The 20,421-nt window shown below is 34.1% G+C and overlaps 1 protein-coding gene across 4 annotated transcripts in view; it reads left to right on the top strand.

The window, feature by feature from the left end:
- Positions 1 to 20,421, top strand: part of DPP10 (dipeptidyl peptidase like 10) — a 715,100-nt gene that overhangs the window by 589,073 nt on the left and 105,606 nt on the right. For 2 of the 4 annotated variants that reach the window (XM_028510435.2, XM_036023642.1), the window contains exons 8-9: positions 6,574 to 6,694; positions 16,712 to 16,866. In XM_028510435.2, coding sequence (XP_028366236.1) covers positions 6,574 to 6,694; positions 16,712 to 16,866 — 276 coding nt within the window. Of the gene's footprint in view, positions 1 to 6,573; positions 6,695 to 16,681; positions 16,867 to 20,421 lie in introns of those variants that run through there. The other 2 variants (XM_028510436.2, XM_036023643.1) reach the window with 2 other exon arrangements.

Genomic DNA, 20,421 nt, shown 5'->3' with positions numbered 1-20,421 from the left:
CTTCCTTATTCCATGGCATCACTCCTTGTCCTCTATGACACAATTTAGACTAGATTTCCATGATTTGAGCCCTACCACTAATGGCTAAGCCCTGTAATGTGTGTTCCCATCCCCATTACTGGGTTATAGAATTTTTTCTACCTGTCTCTCACATGAAATTATAACCTAATTAAAGTCAGGGACTATACATTAAAAATCATTGTAATACAGACACATTTAGCAGAGTACTTTTTAACAACAAATGGAAAATTGGCTTTTAAAGATTTAGAGAAATAAAACAAATATTTTGTTTTTGGAATATAAGCATGTCAAAAAAGAGAGGTGATGGCAAATGGGTGAACAAAGTGAAAAGGAATATAGTCAATGATATCGTGATAAGTTTTCACAATTATAGATTATTGCTAGAATCAGTGGAGTGTTCACATAATAACGTATAAAAATGTCAAATCAGTACATGGTACTCCTGAAACTAATATAGCTAATATATTGTATATCCATGACATTTATTTTTTTAAGCTAAAGAAAATAAACTTATTTAACTCAAAGTTATTAGTTCTTAACTGGAGGTGATGTTGCCTCTCCCCTCTCCAGGGAACTTTAGATAAAGTCTGGAGACATTTTTGGTTGTCACATTGAGGAAAGGGGCTGCTACCAACATCAAGTCTGTAGAAATGAGGAGTTCTGCTAATCATCCTACAAAGTCAGGGCAGTCCTCCACAACAAAGAAATATCCAGTCTCTATGATAATAGTATCCATGTTGAAAAACCATACTCTAAGTTACAAAAAACACTCTTATTATTATTTGTTTCAATTTTTTAAAAAAATTAACAATACTATTTATGTAACCCACATGTGAGACTAACTTCTGCATAACTGTCATCATTTTCATTACCATTGAAATGAATACTGGTACCTTACTTATAAATCTACTAATTTGTGTAATTTACATGCAAGCATAAATGTGATCAAATTTTTTTAGTATATTTTATACTTAGTTTATTTTCCCAGTCTTTTATGTTTGACTAGGTATTTTTTCTGTCTCTTTCATTGGATATCTACCTTCCAAAACATATACCTATATTAAAAGACAAGCATTTATTCTTCCATAGTTATAATTTCCTCATATATATTATACAAATATATATTACTATAGTTTCCTCATCTATTTATAAATTGCTGGTGAGCCACTATTGCTGAGGTCTCCAAGGTCTCCATTCTAGAGCCACTGCCAGAGGCAAAGGTCTTTTCAATTTCTAACTAACAACTCTCTCCTTTTTCCAGACTAGAACCCATCTAACAAAGAAGATCAGAAGACTAGTTTCCAAATGAGTCTTGGAAATGTACATTTCAGGCTTGTAATGACCCACAGTAATAGAAGACTATAGAGGGCAGGCAAGGGCTCGAGTACCAATAGATAATATCCAATGTTAGTGAGACTCATGCTAGGATAAGATTTTGTATTACTATTATCATTGTCTTGTGCACAAAAATGAGTTCATGTTGAAATTATTTTGTTCATTTTGTGCCTTTGTCACTTGACAATATCTGAATGAAACTTCTTGAAGTCAGCTCATATGGCATTAATTTATGCTCTTTAAGCCTGAACATTATCACATGATGTGGATGAGTCATGATCCATCCAGCCATTCATTTTAATGGATTTTCACTTTGACTCTTCTTTTTGACCATCATTAACACTGATGAAATAAATTTCACTCTTCATCCTTCTCTATATATTGGTACTTATTTTCCCTATTAGGACAATGACCCAAGTTTGGGATCACTGTTGAGATGGAATAGGTTTTGTTTTCAGTTGCTGTGTTGCTTTCCCATATGACCATATACTTTATATTTTGCTATCAACATAAGAAAGCACCCCTTTCATCAAATCTCTGCTAGTGACATATTATCTGGGATAGTCTTTTGCATTTCTTTTTTTCTTTTCCCCCCAAGAAAACAAGTCACAGCAGAAGATAACCTAAAATACTATCTCAACTAGACTGCAACTTTACAGATTATCATGCATCATTACAATGCTTGGGGATTTTTGAATAATTACAGTTTTCTAGTGTAAAATTATTATGAAAATGACTTAATCCCATAGAGGTGGAGTAGCTTTTCAGTAATATTTCAGCTAAGACAGATACAATGTTCAATTATGTTTTTGTTTTATTTTGCTGTGTTTTTTCTAAGATGGCTAAAAGCTTGGGAGAGTCTGTAGTGTTTGTATCAGGTATTGTCCCTGGTTGAATCAGTCACAGTAAGCTAATTTATATTGTGATTACTCTCAATCTCAAAATCTTAACGACTTTTAACATCAAGTGTTCAGTTCCTGCTATATGTCCATTACAAGTTGGCTGGATTAGGAATAGTTTACTCCATGGCTATTTACCACCTGCTGAAGCATTGCTGGTGGTTGCGGCAGGGAGAGAAAAGGCTGAAAGTTGAACATTAGCCCTGAGGAACTTCTTCCCATCAATGACATATATTGTGCCCAATCACTTGGTAATTAGCAATATTGACTAACATATTTATTAGAATGATTTCTTGGAACACGTATTAGACATTTCTCAACTTGTCATGGTTTAGCACATAGTATTTCAGTTGTCTTCCTGTTCCCTTAGTGGTGACTTTACCAGTTTTTACTTATTTTGTAAGTGTGTTAACATCATTAGTTTTGAAAAAACCTTGGTAGTTAGCTTGGTCTATAGATTGGAGAGTTAAATGGTCAAATAGCTACCCATTTGTATTTGTTATAATGCTCAGGTAGCTCATTGAAAGAATTGATAAATGGCATCAAAATATTGTGACAGTTTAATCAGCAGCATTAAAATAAATGGCATCAGTGTTTGTCATATTTTCATTGTGATTGAAAACTAGCTGCAGCTGCTGATGATTGCCATTTGGATGCAGTTTAATTTCATCAGAGCACCCATATAGTACCTGAGAATACTTGCAGCTCTTGAATTGCTAAGGTAGTGCTTAGAGTTTGTGATTGTTATCTGAAACTATATAATTCATGGAAAAACCTTAGTAATTGAAAGGGGTTAGGAGATTATAAATGTACATCTTCATGAAGGCAGCAAGTAATTTTTGTCCACAGAAAAATAATCTTTTGGACAATCTCTGATATTGCAGCTTTGAATAAATATCATTAAAATTCTGATCCCATATTGCTTGTTCTTTTCAGATGTCAGCTACATATGGATTCTGAATATCATCCAATCTGTTCTTCAAATATAAATGTAATTACTGGTCAATGATTTTGGATAATTTATACATCTGATGAAATCATGGAGGTTTTCTTAATTATTTTGACTTAGAGTTTGTCCCCTTAAGAAGGAGGATTTGAAACAATATTACTTTGAGTTAAGTCACTCCTACGTCTAGTAATAGTCACATGTGTTTAAGTAGCCTTGCTGTAGATTTTTACTCACAAGTCCTAATCAGAAGCTTCAGATCCAAAACAGGGATTCCCTCCAAGAAAGGAATACTTTGTGTGCCTATCTCCTATATCGTTTGTGAAGGGCAAATGGAGCTTGTATACCAAGGGTATAAAATTTAAGCTCTAAATGGCTGGAATAAAGTTAATTTTTTTGGTTATGACGGACTATGAAAGTCATTAAAATAAACTTCCATCCGATTTTAAGACACTTAAGATATAGTTCTTAAACTTTTGCCTAAATGTAACCCATGTGCTTCCAATAATAATCTTATTTCCTATTTTCTGTTATCACTTGAAGACTTCTTAAATGAAGAGAAAGCAGTAAATATTATTTGTTAATACCTCTTTCTTCTCCTTCTCCATATAGGACTATTACTAATACTGGTATTATTATTCTACTACTCTTAATAAATAATTTATACACCAGTATAATATGAGTACTGGTCAATAGTTTGGGATAATTTACACATTGGCTGAAGGCATATAGGTTTGTTTTGGTTTAGGGTTTGTAACCTCAGTAAAGTTCAGGATTTTGAGCCAAATTATCCTGCGTGAGGTCAGCTTTGCTTCCGCTAATAGCCACATGTGCTATATGCTCTATATTTATCACCTGATTTATTTTTCAGAACAGATGTCTAAGGTAGGAGTGAGACATGGACATTTATTAAAGGAGAGGACCAAGATTTACAAAAATTAAGAAAATTGTTCAACCAAAGAGGAGGGGGGAGACGGATAATGAGAGATAATAGGGGAAGGGCCATCAAGGAATATGTATAAAAGACACATGGACAAAGCCAAAGAGGTAGGTTCAAGGGTGGGAGGCAGAGATAGATGTGGTGGGGTGAAAATGGAGACAACTGTACTGGAACAGCAATACAGAATAAAGGAAAATTGTTCAAGTCACTGATATTTTCAATTTACACTGCCTGATTATGAACCCCATATTTTTAAATACCCTGATATATATTTCTTTCTTTTTCCCTGCCAAATTATTTTTTCTATCAGCACTCTCACTGGTAATATAAATCTCAGATAGTGGTAGAATGATTAATTAAATACTGTAACTGTTAAACATTTGCCAAATGACTAAAATCAAAATAGAATATCAATGAAATTTTCTGGATATTAACATTGTTTTCTCATTGTGCACACCAAGATTCTAAATCTAGGACTTCATAATTAATCAGACAATTGTTTCAGAAGTTTCTATGTTTACTGCATTTCCTCTTATATAATTATCCCATAGCATGCTGGAACACATGGGCACTAGTCCAGCTTTCACATTCTTAATAGAATGATCAATTGAAATAGCAATTTGGCATACAGTGGACAATATTCTGTTTCCTCCAACATGTGGATGAAACATGGTTCTGTGAAGGTTATACTATCACATAGGCTGGTAGTTTAAAATGTTTATCATTAAGAATATTTTAAACTGGGTTATAAATAATTTTGTCCTATTGTTGGACCCATTGTTGCTGCTGATATTATTTTGGAAGTCTCTGTGATGTGTTCAAATTAAAATTCCTTCTTGAGCCCTCAAGCACAAGATAGTTATTACTGCCATGCTTTTTGGGAAAGAATTGCCAGATGATATGCATAGTGAGATGTGTTCACTTATCAATTAAAAGGAATTTTGCTTTCCTTTCCTTTCATTGGTGGATTTGTGTGTTGAGGCAGATAAAATAAGAGAGATTCTATCAAGATTACTTCATTGATCACAAAATGCATTTTTATATCAGTAAAGACCCAAAATTGAAGCCTTTCAATCAGTCAGTTGGCTGTCACTAAAATGGTGTCTAGTATATTTATCAGTCTCTTAAGCATGAAAAATGTTATCCCGAACACAAACCAATTTTGAGGTAGCAAAAAGAGATTATTAAATAGATGAAAAATTTTTGTTGAAAATACAGATTTAAAAGTTTCAACACTGAGAAATGTGATTTCCAAATGATAATTTGATACTGATATGATAGAGAAAGAAACAATTAATAATTAAAAGCAATACTGTAAATAATGCTGCTATGAACATTGGGGTGCATAGGTCCTTTTGCTGTTTCAGGTTTCTTAGGGTATAATCCCAGCAGTGGAATAACTGGATCAAAGGAAAGTTCCATGTTTAGTTTTTTGAGGAAATTCCATAAAATTTTTAGAGTGGCAGCATCAGTCTGCATTCCCACCAACAATGCACTAGGGTTCCTCTTTCTTCACATCCTTGCCAGTACTTGTTTTTTGATTTGTTAATGATGGCCATTCTGACTGGTGTGAAGTGGTATCTCATTGTGGTTTTAATTTGTATGTCTCTGATAGCTACTGATGTTGAACATCTTTTCATATGTCTCTGGGCCTTCTGTGTGTCCTCCTTGGAGAAGTATCTGTTCAGGTCCTTTGCCCATTTTTCAATTGGATTGTTTGTCTTCTTAGAGTGATGTCATCGTAGTCCTTTATATATTTTGGAGATCAAACCCTTTTTGGAGGTATCGTTTGCACCATTATTTATAATCACAAAGTGCTGGAAACAGCCTGAGTGCCCTTCAGTAAATTAATGGATCAAAAAACTGTGGTAAATTTACACAATAGAATACTACACAGCAGAAAGAAGGAACTCCTATCCTTCACAATGGCATGGATGGAACTGGGGAGTATCATGCTCCCCAATTGTTCACAAGTGGTGAAAGACAAATACCATGCGATTTCACCTATAAGTGTAATCTAATCAACAAAAGAAATTAGCAAAATAGAACCAGAGACATGGAAATAAGGGACAAACTGACTGTTACCAGAGGGGAGGAGAGAGAGGCATAATGGGAGAAAGTAGGGGATGGGGAAAGTCAAGGAACATATATAAATGCCCCATGGGCAAGGATAACAGGTTGAGAATTGACTGAGGGAGCAACAGGGGCATGGGTGGGGCAGGGGAGAGCAATGGGGGAGAATGTGGGACAACTGTAACTGAAGAACAATAAAAAAGCAATACAAATATATGCATTAAATAAAGAGAAATTGATGGCTGGCAAATAAAACTCTTAGCTCTTCAACTATTTTTCTATAATAAGAACATTTTCTTAAAAGGTTTCCTAATATGTTGGGTCTTTGGTTTGTGTGTTTTACATGTTTCCTGATCCAGATTTATATTTTTGAAAACAATATCTACTATCAACCTGATATAAAGAGCAGTTCATTGAGACTGACATCTTCTGGGAAAGAAGGAATTATTTTCAATGGGATTGCTGACTGGTTATATGAAGGTGAGTTGAATAGATTTAGTTTCAAAATAATGCAAATGTCATATTTGAATACAATATCTTTAAGAAAAATCTGTTCATTTTAAAACAACACATATAGCACTATTTCTCTACATTTCCTTTCAACATTTCCTTCATGCTTTCATATCTTTGCATATAGTCATATTTAGACTGGTTGTGATTTACATCTACTTATATGATTTCACATTTGACATTGTGTGTGTGTGTATAAAAAATATGAAAGTGAACGATTACGTTGTATCACTCAGGAATTAGATGTTGAATTTTTCTGACTTCTGGAAAAGAAGAAAAAAACCTCTACTGCTCAATAAAGCCACTTGATTTTAATCATTCCTGTTAAGAACATTATGTCACATTTGGAAAGCCATTGCATAAGGAAGAAAATAAAACCAACCTAAAGAACTCTTTGCAATAACTATTGAATTAAGTTTTAATAATAACTTAGAATATAAAAAGAAATTAGATGAGGAAAACTTCTGTCCAGTTTGATTATGTACCAATAGTCAGCTGAGTTATAGGTACCGATTTCCTGGGGAAACTCAAAGCTTGACTTTAATACCTAGATTTCAGGCTCTGAAACTGATTTTGGCAAAATATGTCAAGATTTAAACTAAGTTAGTCTATTTTATTAGAAATGATTAGGCTAAGTATCACTCAGAAAATGCATTTTCTGGAGCAACATTGGCAAATGCAATTTCTCTGCCTCAGAGTCAATATTTTTAATTCTGTAAAGAAGTAAATTATTTAGCTCAGTTTTTTATTTATTTATTCTTTCATTCAACAGATATCACTAAAGATCTGTTATGTTCTAAATACTTTTCTGGGTCTTAGATATATCAGGGAACAAAATAAATTACTGCTCGCAGAACCTTACATTAAGAGACAAGTTTTGCTGGATGGAGCTTTTTTATCAAGAAAGTAATGTTGTGTGTGGCCCTTGATATTTATATGTGTATGTTTGCATGTATATTTATATCTGTAAGATATTTTTGTGGATATGCCAGCATCAAATAATAGGAGATTTGAGAGGCTACAGTTTATCCCAAGGTCCAGAGGTAGCTACTATGAAAATAACTATTATTATGCTATGGAAATTTTTTTTAAAAATTGAAATACCAAAGTGGATAGATAGGGTTCTCTGTTTAAAAGTGTTAGAAGCTAATTCTGGCTTTCTTATTTCAAAAAGATAATTTATTTAAAGTACCTGGGGTGGCCCAGTAAATTGAAGAAACAACTGGAGAACAAATATAAAACTTGGATATTTCTGGTAAACTAGGTAGCCAGAGCAAACCATATCTTAACTGCAGGAACTAGGTAAGATATGCCCTTTATCTTTAAAATTGTTGGACTATGTGAGACTCTGACAGACAAAAAAGATCAATTCAGTGTTTTAAGTAGTCAAATCACAGTAAGCACAAAATTCTATGAAAGAACAAAGGGGAGAAATTTATCTCATCCTTAGGGATTGGCAACTATTTCCTAAAAAAGAAACCCTCTGAGTTGAGTCTAAAATATTAAGTGGGACACATAAGAAGAAACTAGGAAGAAAAATGTAAGCAAGAGTTAAAAGCTTGTAAAAACACAGTAGGGTTAAATAGCATAGTGAGTGCATAGGGAACTGAAATCTGCTTGTTATTATTGAGGCATAACACTTGAAGAAAAAGAAGGCAACAAGAAACAAGGTATAGTGACCTTAAAAATAATCTGAGATTTCAATTATTTTTTTCTAGTAAATGGGAGGACTAATAGAGCTTTTCAAGTAAGGGAGTGTATCAATTCTTTCATATAAACAGATCAGTTGGCTACAGTGAAGCTGGGATTGAATAGCAGAAAGAACTAGTGAGTATCCATAAGGTGTCGTTTCTTATTTTTTTATTATTTATTCTATTAAAGTTGTCCCAACTTCTTCCCTTTTGCCCCTCTACGCAATCCACCCCTCTAGCCCATGATCAATCCCCTCTTCATTGTTCATGGTCATAGGTCATTCATATTTGTTCTTTGACTAGTTCCTTCCCCTTCCTACTACCATTACCCCCTCCCTTCCACCTTCGTACAATTATCAGTCTATTCCATGTTTCCATGACTCTGCTTCTATTTTTCTCAATAGTTTATTTTGTTCAATATTCTAGTTATAAGTGAGGTCATATGGTATTTGTCTTTCCCCTACTGACTTATTTCACTTAGCATTGTAGTTTCCAGTTCCATTCATACTGCCACAAAAGTTTTTATGTTCTGTAAAGAGCTAATGAGCAATAGGACTATGGTTAAAGCAGGAAGAAGGAAGGACAATTCTAAAACTGATGAGCCAGTAAAATAGATAGATTTCATGGTTAAATAGTTTGGGAAAATGGAAGACAAGAATAACTCCTTGGCTTCTGGTTTGGATCACTAGTAGATAGTGGTGACAAAACAGTGAGCAGGCATTCTTTAGGACTAGTGGACTTCAGAGAGGAGAGGAGTAGTTTAGAAAGAACATTGATGCTTCTTGGTGTGCTGCCATTCTACATTGTCTGACAAATAGTGATCCCTAACATTAAAGAACTTTCGGTCAAATGGGGGTATACTCAATGTAAACTGTACTGACTTGACCAATGATCAAGATGGCTTGGGCCTCTGTCCTTTAGGGAAGGCTTCATACAGCATATGGTATTACATTTTTAAGAAATTTATAAAAGACAAAGAGACCATTTTCTGATGGATTATGGTTTTTTTTCTTAATTAGAAAATAAAAATGTATATATCTGGGCTAAGAGTGAAAATTGCATTGGTGGATAGCGAGGACAAACAGGTAACAGAAACTTTTGTGATGATATGTGCAGGTCTGGCACATTCCAAAGGGGAAGTGGAAAAATTATAGTTTTTGCCATTCAAATTAAATTCAATCCTTTGGGCTTTTATGTTTTAAGTATACTAGGAAACTAGATGTACTATGTGATTTAACCTTACCTTGCTAATATGTCTAATCATTTACTGAAGAAACCCAGATAATGGAGGATACACATGGAGGAAACCCAGATCATGGACACAGCCCCAGAACTCATGAGAAGCAGAGCTCACACTTGAATGTGTATCTTCAGAATCAGGGCTTAGTCCTAATTAGCTATACTTGTCACAGTACGGTGCCTTTCATTGTTCCCTAAAGGATGACATATGTTATGCACCTAAGATGTTGGATTTCATTGGTCTCTTTACCAGCCAAAGACTCTGAAACCTACTATCCATTGATTTAAGTCATTTTGCTTTAGTTCAAAGATAAGGGACCCTACCACAGGAATCAATGTTAAGGTATGGTAGAGGGATTTAGGAATATATTTTAGGACCTCAAATTCCTGTCATTGTTTTCACTTCAACATTTTGCCTGTCATCCCAACCTGTGCTTCAAGAGTCCCCCACATACCTTAATCTCCCACTATCATTTGCTTGTCTTGTGTGCCAAGAGCATCCAGAATCCAGTGCTTCTCTTTTCCTTTAAAGTACTCACCAAAACACAGTGATTTCTACTAGGAATGCATCTGATCTTCAACAGTATGTGTGTGATAATCTAGTGTGGAGATTTCCTTTTTATTATGTTATAGAAATCAATTACAATCTGAATTAGTATATGTAGGAGACTCCAGAAGTAATATATAACAATTCAACTTACTTTTGTAATTGAAATTTGCCTTCTGTAAATGTCATAGAAGAGGAAAAATAGATAAGGAATCACATAAAAAGATAATAAAATGTTTTGTGGCAAATTTTAAGGGCATAACTTAATCTTTGAGGACCTCACCAATCTGTAATTGTGTAACTATAGTCACTAATGTCAAGGCTTTAAAAGTCTTTAAAAGTGTTATTTAAAATCTTAAAGCCCTTTTTCTTTTATTTTTAGTATTATTTCATTCTTAAGAGAAGGAAAACAAATAAAATATAGTGTCTTTTAAGAGTTAGTGACATTCAGAAGAAAAAACAAAGCATTATTCTCAAAATTAAACATTATTTTAAATGTAATGCACACAAAGTACATCTAATGCTATTTATATAAATTAGTGTATTTAGCATGGTAACTTAACTGAATAAAGTATCTGATTAGTGTTTTCTTAAAAAGTGTAAAATTCACATTTTTATTTACAACTTTAAATTTTTCCATAGTATTGAATATATAAGTAGAAACAAAAAACGACTTTCACTTTCAACCATTTAAGCATATAAAGTTATAGAACAAATATGTTTAATGATTTACATTTAAGCATATTAAAATATCACTCATATTTTTAAGAAATTCTTTGAAATTGAGTTCAACAGTTATTGAGCCCATATATCTGTCAAGCCTTATCTGAGAGCAATAAAATGAGGAGTAAGGGTTTCTATGTTTTGAGTACTTCCAACATACTGAAGTGAAAATCTGTATACTATTATGTTGGAGCGTGGTAAATAGAAGTATAAATAGAACTACATGTCAGCATAATAAATAAAAGTATGAACAGAATTGAGTCTGGTGACATAGGGAAATATAGGTGGCGTCATAGAGGAAATGATCATTGTGCTGAGCTTTAAGAATGACAGGAACAGACACTTAAGAGAAAGAAATTACAGGGGAAAAAAACAGTATCTTTTTCCACAAAATGTGATTGTTACTTTCTTATTGTTTAATGAGAAAATGGAAAGTGCCCATTTTCACCATTTATTTTGCTTTCTTTTGGACACAGAGTTATATTTATTTATTCACTGATTCAACAAAGATTTATTGAGTACTTACTAAATTCCAGTAAAACTGCACTGTGACAGATAAACAAAAAAAAATTAGAGATGCACCTGTGGAAGCAAGAGGAAGACAGGATAATGGGCATTGCTGAATCTTTGGAGGGCAAACAAGCTAAGGACACCGAAGTTGCCTTTGTATTTGCTACTAGAACTTGACAACAGCAAAATCAGTCAATTGTTTACCAGAAAGAAGATTGCAGTGGATGGAGGTATAAATAGGAAGTGAGAAAGTTATGAATATAAAAAATTCTTTCAAGAAAATTGACAGTGAGATACTAAAAATTAGAGAAAAATAACCAACCACAGTTCCACAGAGATGGCAATAAGATCCTCAGGAAATCCTGTCTAAGTTGATAAGGAAGAAGTGGATAAAATCAGCTTCCTTTTCAGAACACAGTGGTTATATATTAGTTTTTTTTCCTAAATGCTTTCTGTTGAGGTTGTTTTTAAGTGTCTGTGATATAAAACAACATGTGTTGAAAATTCCATCTGCTTTGCAGTGAGATTTTCCAAATCTGTGTAATAAAGACAATGAACAACCCAACCTACATTAAAATAGAATTCTTAAAAATACTTTGTTTATAAATAATATAATATAATCAACACAGGAAATTTCAACCCAGGAGTAAAATTTGTGACTTATACAACAGGGCTCTTAAGAAAATGCATTTTTAATGTTCTTTTATTCATATTCTTTCCATTTCAGTTAGCTTTGTTTTTGTACCTGGAGGAAGTCAAATAACTGTTTATTTGTACTATTTTAACATTGTTATGAGGAACAACTTTAGTCATAGATTACTCCAAATAAATGATAATACAAAGTTTTGAATTAATGATGCTCTAGAACCTGGGCCATTCTAATTCCTGAGAAGTATTTGTGTACACAGCTACAGCACCCAGGATGGAACCCTCATTGCTTCTTAAAAACCCTAAGTGTTGATTCAGATAACATGATTTTCATTTTCATATACCTTCAAGTCCCATAAGACTTGGAATTTACACTCAATTGACATTTAACTCTTTTTTTTCATGTGATGACTCATGTCTCCTCATCTGAATTGTAAGTTACTTGTATGAATTGGGGTAAAGACCACAACTGGAATAAAAGATGGTACATTCAAAGTAGTATTCAAAGTTTTATCTATGAAGAAGGGCACTTGATAAATAGGAGGGATATACAGCATCCTGTGGCTAACAATGGCTTATCCATTAATACCTGAGGTGGGAAGGGGAAGAAGCTATTACCAGAACCTAGGAGGAGAAAATTCTATAGTTTTCATAGTAATAAGAGCAGTGAGCATTGGTTGGGAGACCCAGCCAGGCCTACATGAATTTAATGGGTAGGGACCAAATAATAAACAACATGCACTAACTTTTTTCTCTTATTTGATTTTATTTACTTTCATGATAGCTATAGCTAACAAAAAGGCAGTTATAACTTTTAGTATATCAGCCAGTTAATAAAATTTTTTATTAAATAAAAAGTTTATGTCCCCCCAAAAGGAGCACACAAGGTCCCTCCTGCTGTTGTTTCACTGTAGAGTGGTATTAGTCCAGTTATATACACCTGCTTGAAATTTGTAACTACAGCCAACACTCTCACTTTTTATATAAGGTTTTGGGGAAAATTCTCCAATTAAGTAAAGAAATAAGCATTATCATGTGACTTTAATTGGTAATCAGGCATTTCTTTATTTTATTCTTTTACCATCTGCCAGCATTCTGACTACACAGATTATTTACACAGTGGAACAAACCAAAACTTTATTTCTGCCAAACCGTATTCCTTTGTTTCTTTTTTCTTAATGGGGATGCTACAATATCCATTTTCTATTGAAATGGAAATTGCAATATAGAAATGTGAAGTTGGAAAGTGAGATGGAATTGAACACAGGAATATTTGTGTATTAGCTGAGTTCCAAATACAGTCTTCCTTGCCCTCCTTGTAGAAGAAAGAATCATTTTCTTCCTGGGAGATGAGATTAATTATCAAGCCCAGCCCAGTGACTATGCTTTCTGTCAGTTAATTTTTTCTCAGTCATGTTGAGCCGAAATGGTCAGGAGGAAATTTCAGCTTCCAGTTCAGAGAAACATAATTACGACTATATTCTTTGTAGGAGATAATCCTCCTGTAGGCATTAGAACTTCTAAACCCGCCAAACTCATTATAATGAGTACAAAAAACAAAATGTATGCAGTGGGTCATTGATGTGATATTGAGAGAGAGCATTATACTTCCATCACTTAGTTCCTGGCTATGCAGGAGGGACACTTGCATGCTGTAAGATGATTACCCAGCTATAAGGTCATTGTAAAAAAAAAAAAGTGCCAAAACCAGAAAGAGCATGCTTTGTCACTTTTCTAACAAGCCAAGTTCACCTGGCCAATGGGGAACCTGATGAGAACAGTGAATACCAAGAGTCTGAACCCACTACACTTCTTTTTGCTATAATGTATTTATTGTTTGGAAGTCACATAATATGGGTTATCATAATAACAGATAAGTTATTCTGTAAGTATATGAATACCAGTGCTGATAAAGCTGCAGGTGGCAAAGGCATAGCCAAACCTAGAATATGTGTCTATGTCAGTAATAACTAAATGCTACCTTTCCTGATAGAAGCCAGCTTCCCATGTTACAACCATGTAAGCCAGCGGCCACCAGATAGTCAGCTGGAACTGCTGGGAAATGATGCCGTATCAACAGTTTAGTGACAACTATTATTATTATCAGGTAATGGTGGCAGCCAAAGACAAACTGATGTGCACTTGCTATACACCTTGTTTATTGGATTATTGAGTACACCTTCTACTGTGGATGTGCTCTGATGGACATTAAACAAAACACTTTTACTTCACATTTTTACCTCTTCTGATAAGTCTGTTCACTTATTTTTCCCTAAACTTTGTTTTTACTGATTTTCTAATGTTACTTTTCTCAGATCCCTAATCAGGTAGCCATTTATTAGATATTGTTCATAAGTCAGAGATCCATGCTTCAAGCCAAATCTCCTTCCACACATAGCCTACACACAGTTCAAAGGACTGCCAACTCAGAAGATTTATGTTTTTATATTTGGCTTGTAATCCGTTACTGAATCAGACTGCAGTGTACAGCCTACCCAACTCCAGTGTGTTTCAAGTATGTTGTGCAAACCTATCCACATACCCAACCTGCATTGTTTTCCTCCTCTGCCAGTTTATGTTAGAAACACATCTTGAGGCATAGATATGAGATAAGAAGGGAGGATAAAGCTGTGGATGTAATGCCATGGGCATTAACTAATGTGTTCTGGACCAATCCCATATGTACCAATTCTATATTATAGTGAAATGTTGCTGCTTTTGTTTAGTTTTATGGTATGAATCAGATAATAATCAGCTCATGATGGGCAGTTTGGGTTGCATAGTCACTTGCTATCCTATGGTCAGGCTAATTGCTTTTGCCAGAGCCCAATAGAGAACTGCTTTTGAAATAGAGACTATTTATCGTCACAGGAGAACTTGGCTTTTCTGTGAAGCTTTTAATGCCTATGCTTTGATTATGATATAGTGAGTGTCAAAAGCTCCAAAGCATCTCTCTTTGCCTTGGATACTTGCATTGCCATGGTGTCTGCTAAGTCACAGGATAAAGATGGTAGGGAATGTTGTGTCATGACCTTTTCCAGCTGTATAGCTCTCTCTTGCTCAAGTTCTACCAGAACTGGCCATTTTACAGTTTACCTGGGAAATAGAACAAGGCAGCACATGTGAATGTGGTTTATATTTTCTTCAAAGTCCAGAATTCAGTCCCTCTTTACTTTTGCATAAGTACAGTTCCAACCAACTTTCTCTCACTTTAGAAAACATAGCCCAGTATATCCCAGTCTACTAGATCTCTACTCTTCCCTAAGGATGCAGACTCATAAACTTTACAGGGATTCTTCTTCCACTCCACCTTAATGCCTTTATACATAGAGGTTGCCTCTGTTAACAAGGAGACTTGTGGGAATTTTTGAGGTTCAAAATCTTCAGCCATAAAATTAGACACATGTAGCAGTATTCCACTATGAAATGTGGTATTTATGAGACTGACTCAGAAAGCATAATGTACATGTTTACACAAGCATCCTTATGGTATGTGTTAGGGTCTTAACACTTCTCCACCAATATTTGTGTATTAACTTTAAAAATCAAGTACAATCGAGTCCCTGATTTGTATTGCATTCTGCAACCCTTACTATGCTCTCTTGGACCTCAGCCACACCTTCCCTACAAGTACAGAAGGAAGGGGCTCTTTCAAAGATGTCTTAATGAACTTTTCTGTATTCCTAATTTTGCAGTAATAATATTATTTTTTATTTTTCCTATGTAATCTCTCTGAGGTGTCACAAGAACCATGTAAACTTTATAATCTTTACAGTTGCCATTGTTTTAGCAACTAAATGTCACAACCACTTGTCCCCAATAATGCCTTACCTCTCTTTTTGCATTTCATTGTATGTCATTAACAGTGGCAATTGATTACTCATGGTTCCACCCCTTGCTATGAATTGTCTATGCTCTCATCCTTCCCCAGAAAGGTTATTATTAAATTAAAAATATAGATATAGTTATAGAGATGGATATATCTCCCACTTAATCTTAAAATATAATTTTGAAATTATATTTCCTGAGTATCTTTTGATATTAATCACTACATTAGTTAGGGTCCCAAAATGAAAGAGATGGCACTTCAATAATTTAGAAAGCATTTACAAAGAGACCATTTACAAAATTGAAATTGTAGAGGAAATATAAAGGACAGAGCTACCACCTGAACTAGTAGCAGCCTATGGCCATAGAGTTGAACCATTAGCAGGTACAAAAGGAGAATGTTGTGGAGAGGTGGTTGTGTTGTCAAGAATAGTGACATCATTTAAAGCACACAGCAAGACTAAATGCAAATATGAATGAATTGTAACATGGATATGGTTTTGTGCTGTATTTCAGTCTTCAATTACTGTCATCATTCTTTTCACTCTGATAGTACTTTCATTGTCTCTGTTCACATTGCTGACAAGGCATGATATCTTGACTTCCTTCCTTCCTTTGCATATGCTTTTCCTGGTGTTAGAGGACTAACTCAGAAATAGAAAATTCTTCATGAAGTTGATAAAAATCCACACACTGAATAAATATATGTTTATGTAAAACGGATATTTCAAGGACAGACGTATGTGGGTCACTGAGCCCACATCTCTACAGTGGGTTTCAAATAACACTCATTTATTCTAGAAGAACTTCTTCATTCTCACATCGCCCACTGGTGGTCGCCAGATGGAGAAAGACTTGCCTTCCTGATGATAAATGATTCATTGGTGCCTAACATGGTTATTCCTCGGTTTACTGGAGCATTGTATCCCAAAGGAAAGCAGTATCCGTATCCAAAGGTAAGTAACATGGTAGTGCTAGGTTGCTGCCCTTCTCTCTGCACCAGTGACTTGACTGATCATATTTTTGGCTCACAAACAAGTTGTCTTTGGAGAATACAAGAAGCTCCCCTTGTCCACAGAGTCATCATTTTAGAGCTCACAGTAGTCTGTACAGAGTACTTGGGTAGGAGGATATGAATAAAATTCAGGGTGTAAGAACTTTTGTTTTTCTGCATTTCTTTTCCTTTGATGTTCTCATTCTTGTTTTCTCTCACCTCCCTGCATGAAAGATTGTGAGAATAGAGAGTGTGCAGCACCAATGCCATGGCAAGGGCTTCTTCTCCAAGGTACACTCTGTGAGTGGTCAATAGATGTGATAAAGAGGAAAAAGTACCATGGTCAAATACATTGGAAATGCTTAGTTGAAAAAAAAAATCTAGCTTCTTTCACATGATTTCTTAGAGCACTTAATGTACTATATCTTAATGTACATTATAAATCTCCTGTAAAAAAAGTAGAATAAGCATAAAGAATCTCCAGAAGCATAAAAAGTCACCAATAAAGAATAGACTAAGCATAAAGGATTTATTAGTATTAACTTCAGTACTGTTTTGGCAGAGCAGACTCTGGAACATACTTTATAAAACACTGGGGTAGAGTCATGGCTAGGCATAGCTAGAATAGATGGAAATGTTTTACTAAGTGAAGCAAATATGGAAAACCTGCCAAGAGAGCATAACTATTTTCAAGTGTTGGATGAGGCTTCTGGAGCAGGTTGCAAAAACACCTGAAGAATATTGATTTTTCTAGTATATATTATGCTTAATTACTTAAGGACTTTTACTACAGTTTATTTTCCCCATGTTTGTTTAAGAAAGAAAAAGCCTCATAAGGGATAGCCCCTATGCATTAAGCATGTAAAGATATCTTATAGCAAATATTTTAATTCCACTTTACACATTTTACCTCTTAACTAGGCAAGACATGGCCACTGATTTCATTTAGAAACTATTTTTAAGCCATTTCTTTAGTGAGTTTTATTTTGTATTTCCCAGCATGATAGATTTTATACTTTTCAATCTGTGCATTACATTAGCTGGACAAAGCACTGGACAAATTATCTATAACACATATTACTTTACAGCTGCAATGAAGGTGTGGTCAGGATGGAGGTGACATCCCTTATTTTTCTGTCATCAGCCAGACTCAACTTTTCCATGGTCAGAAAAGAAATATGGCTTAAATGTGAAGAGTGAAGAATAAGAAGAGTGTTTCCTCAGTGAGACTCTGTGCTGTGTTTTTTTCTCCAGCCTGTCTTCCTTCCATAGGGTGTATCATTAAATAACTGAGTGACACTAAGGAGGACAGCAAGAGCGAGAGGGACCAGATCCCAGAATTTTGAAATATTATTTTAGGGTCTTCTTTGAACAGGGATTGGAAATCACATATACTCAGTGCTCTTCAGCAGAAAACAGCAATTGGACCTAACAACAAAATGAACATATTCACTAAGAGATTTTTATTGTACTCCAAGAGAAGTATTTGGGAATTTTCCAGTTATAGATTTAGCCATGTTTTGTGACTCAGTTTGTGCCCACACAGCATGCTTGCACCTGCTTTTTTCCAAAGAAAAATTGAAAAGACTTCTCAATACATTAATTCTCACACAATTTGATTTATTTATTATGCTGAAAGATCATCTGATAATTTAGACATAAAATAATAAGTAGTGGCTTATTTTGTGGCATATTGTAAAAAGTTTATGTCAGTACATAAGGTGTTCAGGCAGAATGGTCCATTGTGTGCCCTGGCAAAGAGAATCAAATCGGCTCCTGAGAAGGGACAGTTTTGTAATTCATTTTCCCCCCAAAGTGGGCTATTTTAAGATTCACACATAAGGGCTATATGCAATAGCTGCATTTTTAAATTGCCTTCTCAGTTATGGACCTTTGATGCTTGAACTTGGACTTTCCTAGGGCTCATAATTTTAACAAGACTGATGCAAACAAATGAACAAACAGAAGCACCTGAAGAAATTTAAATATATCAGCAGTAATTCAGAAGTTATGAAGATGACAGACCTAGACACTTTATTATCATTTAGTTATCTAATATTTATTAATAGTAAGTTAAGCATAAAGTAATACTAATGTTTATTAATTATATAAATCATATGTGCGATTAATATACTTTATGCTTTCAGAGAGATTTTTCATGTTTTTTCCTCTTTTAATCTTTTTCACAATTGGCTCTATTTTACCAATAAAGAAACTGAGCTTCTAAAAAGCCAAGTCCTTTGATGAAAGTCACAGTTACTTTAAGAACAGTGAAATAACTCAAGTATATTGATTCTGTCCCACTCTATAAAACTACAAAAGGTCAACATATCACAGACGACATACCTGGAATCAAAATATCGCCTTGTCAAGTTAACAAATATGTGCAGAACTCTTACTCCATTTACTATTTTTGACTTAGCTGTGTGCAGAGTGGGACAAAAGTAGGTTTACTGTTGTGAATATGCAAAACACAGAGTTTATTCTTATATTATTATTTATTATTGTATTATTTTTTATCTGAACAACTAACTATAAACCTACTTTTCCCCCATCCAATGTGTATAGTATTCTTAGAAAGCCTTACACCTGCCATATATATGTATTTATATATTCAGATGTAATAAGTGATATCTATAATATATGAATATATTTAATACATAGTGAAGGTCCTGAGTGTGGTTTAATGACTACAACTTAGGATTATTAAAAATCAAAAGATATTCTAATGGCCAAAGCTGAGAGAAAGAATCCCAAGTCCTCAAGAGGTTGTCAGTAGGAATACCTGCCTAAGTAATTAAGATAATAGGCCTCAAAGAAACTAAGTCTGAGGTTTTATTCCCTTGTTCTCATATTAAATTTCAGTATTATGTGGGGTGTACTACTTGAATTTTCTAACTCTAATTTTCTACTCAGGTTTCTTTAAAAGTGTTTTTTTTTCACTAACAGATATATTATTTTAATTTGCTCTTACTTATGCAATAAACTTTCAAAAGTGGTACTTTAGACATTGAAGTAATGCATAGAGTTCACACTAAGTTGTGCTTCAAATTAAACCAGATTAAAACGAGTACAGAAAATACCCAAAGTAGTCAGATTTACTAATGAAATACTTACACTAAACACATGTATTTTTATTTTACTTAATTCAGCATGATTCAGAACTCATAAAATACTCTTCATTAGCAATTCAGCACAAAAGAGATGTGCAGTTCTATCTCAGTAACCTCAGGTTAATGTTCTTAATTAAAACATTATCTTGTTTAATGACAACTTAGTTGCCAGTAAAATAAGGTTAATTATTATTGAGGCTTGTGTTTCAGAATCATAGAGGGAAAGATTCTGGGAATTTGCAGTCTTTGTCACAAATGTGACAGTGAAAAGCACATAAACTCCTCTAATTTCCAACCTATTGAAACAATTCAAATATTAAAAGGTACAGATGAACTTGCAATGGAAACTTAATTTCTAAACTCCATGGATAGATAAAAATCTTAGATTATAAAATAAATGCTAA

The sequence above is a fragment of the Phyllostomus discolor genome, chromosome 4 (assembly GCF_004126475.2).
Source record: "Phyllostomus discolor isolate MPI-MPIP mPhyDis1 chromosome 4, mPhyDis1.pri.v3, whole genome shotgun sequence".
NCBI classification, from domain to species: Eukaryota; Metazoa; Chordata; class Mammalia; order Chiroptera; family Phyllostomidae; genus Phyllostomus; species Phyllostomus discolor.
This window is presented reverse-complemented; position numbering and strand designations above follow the sequence as displayed.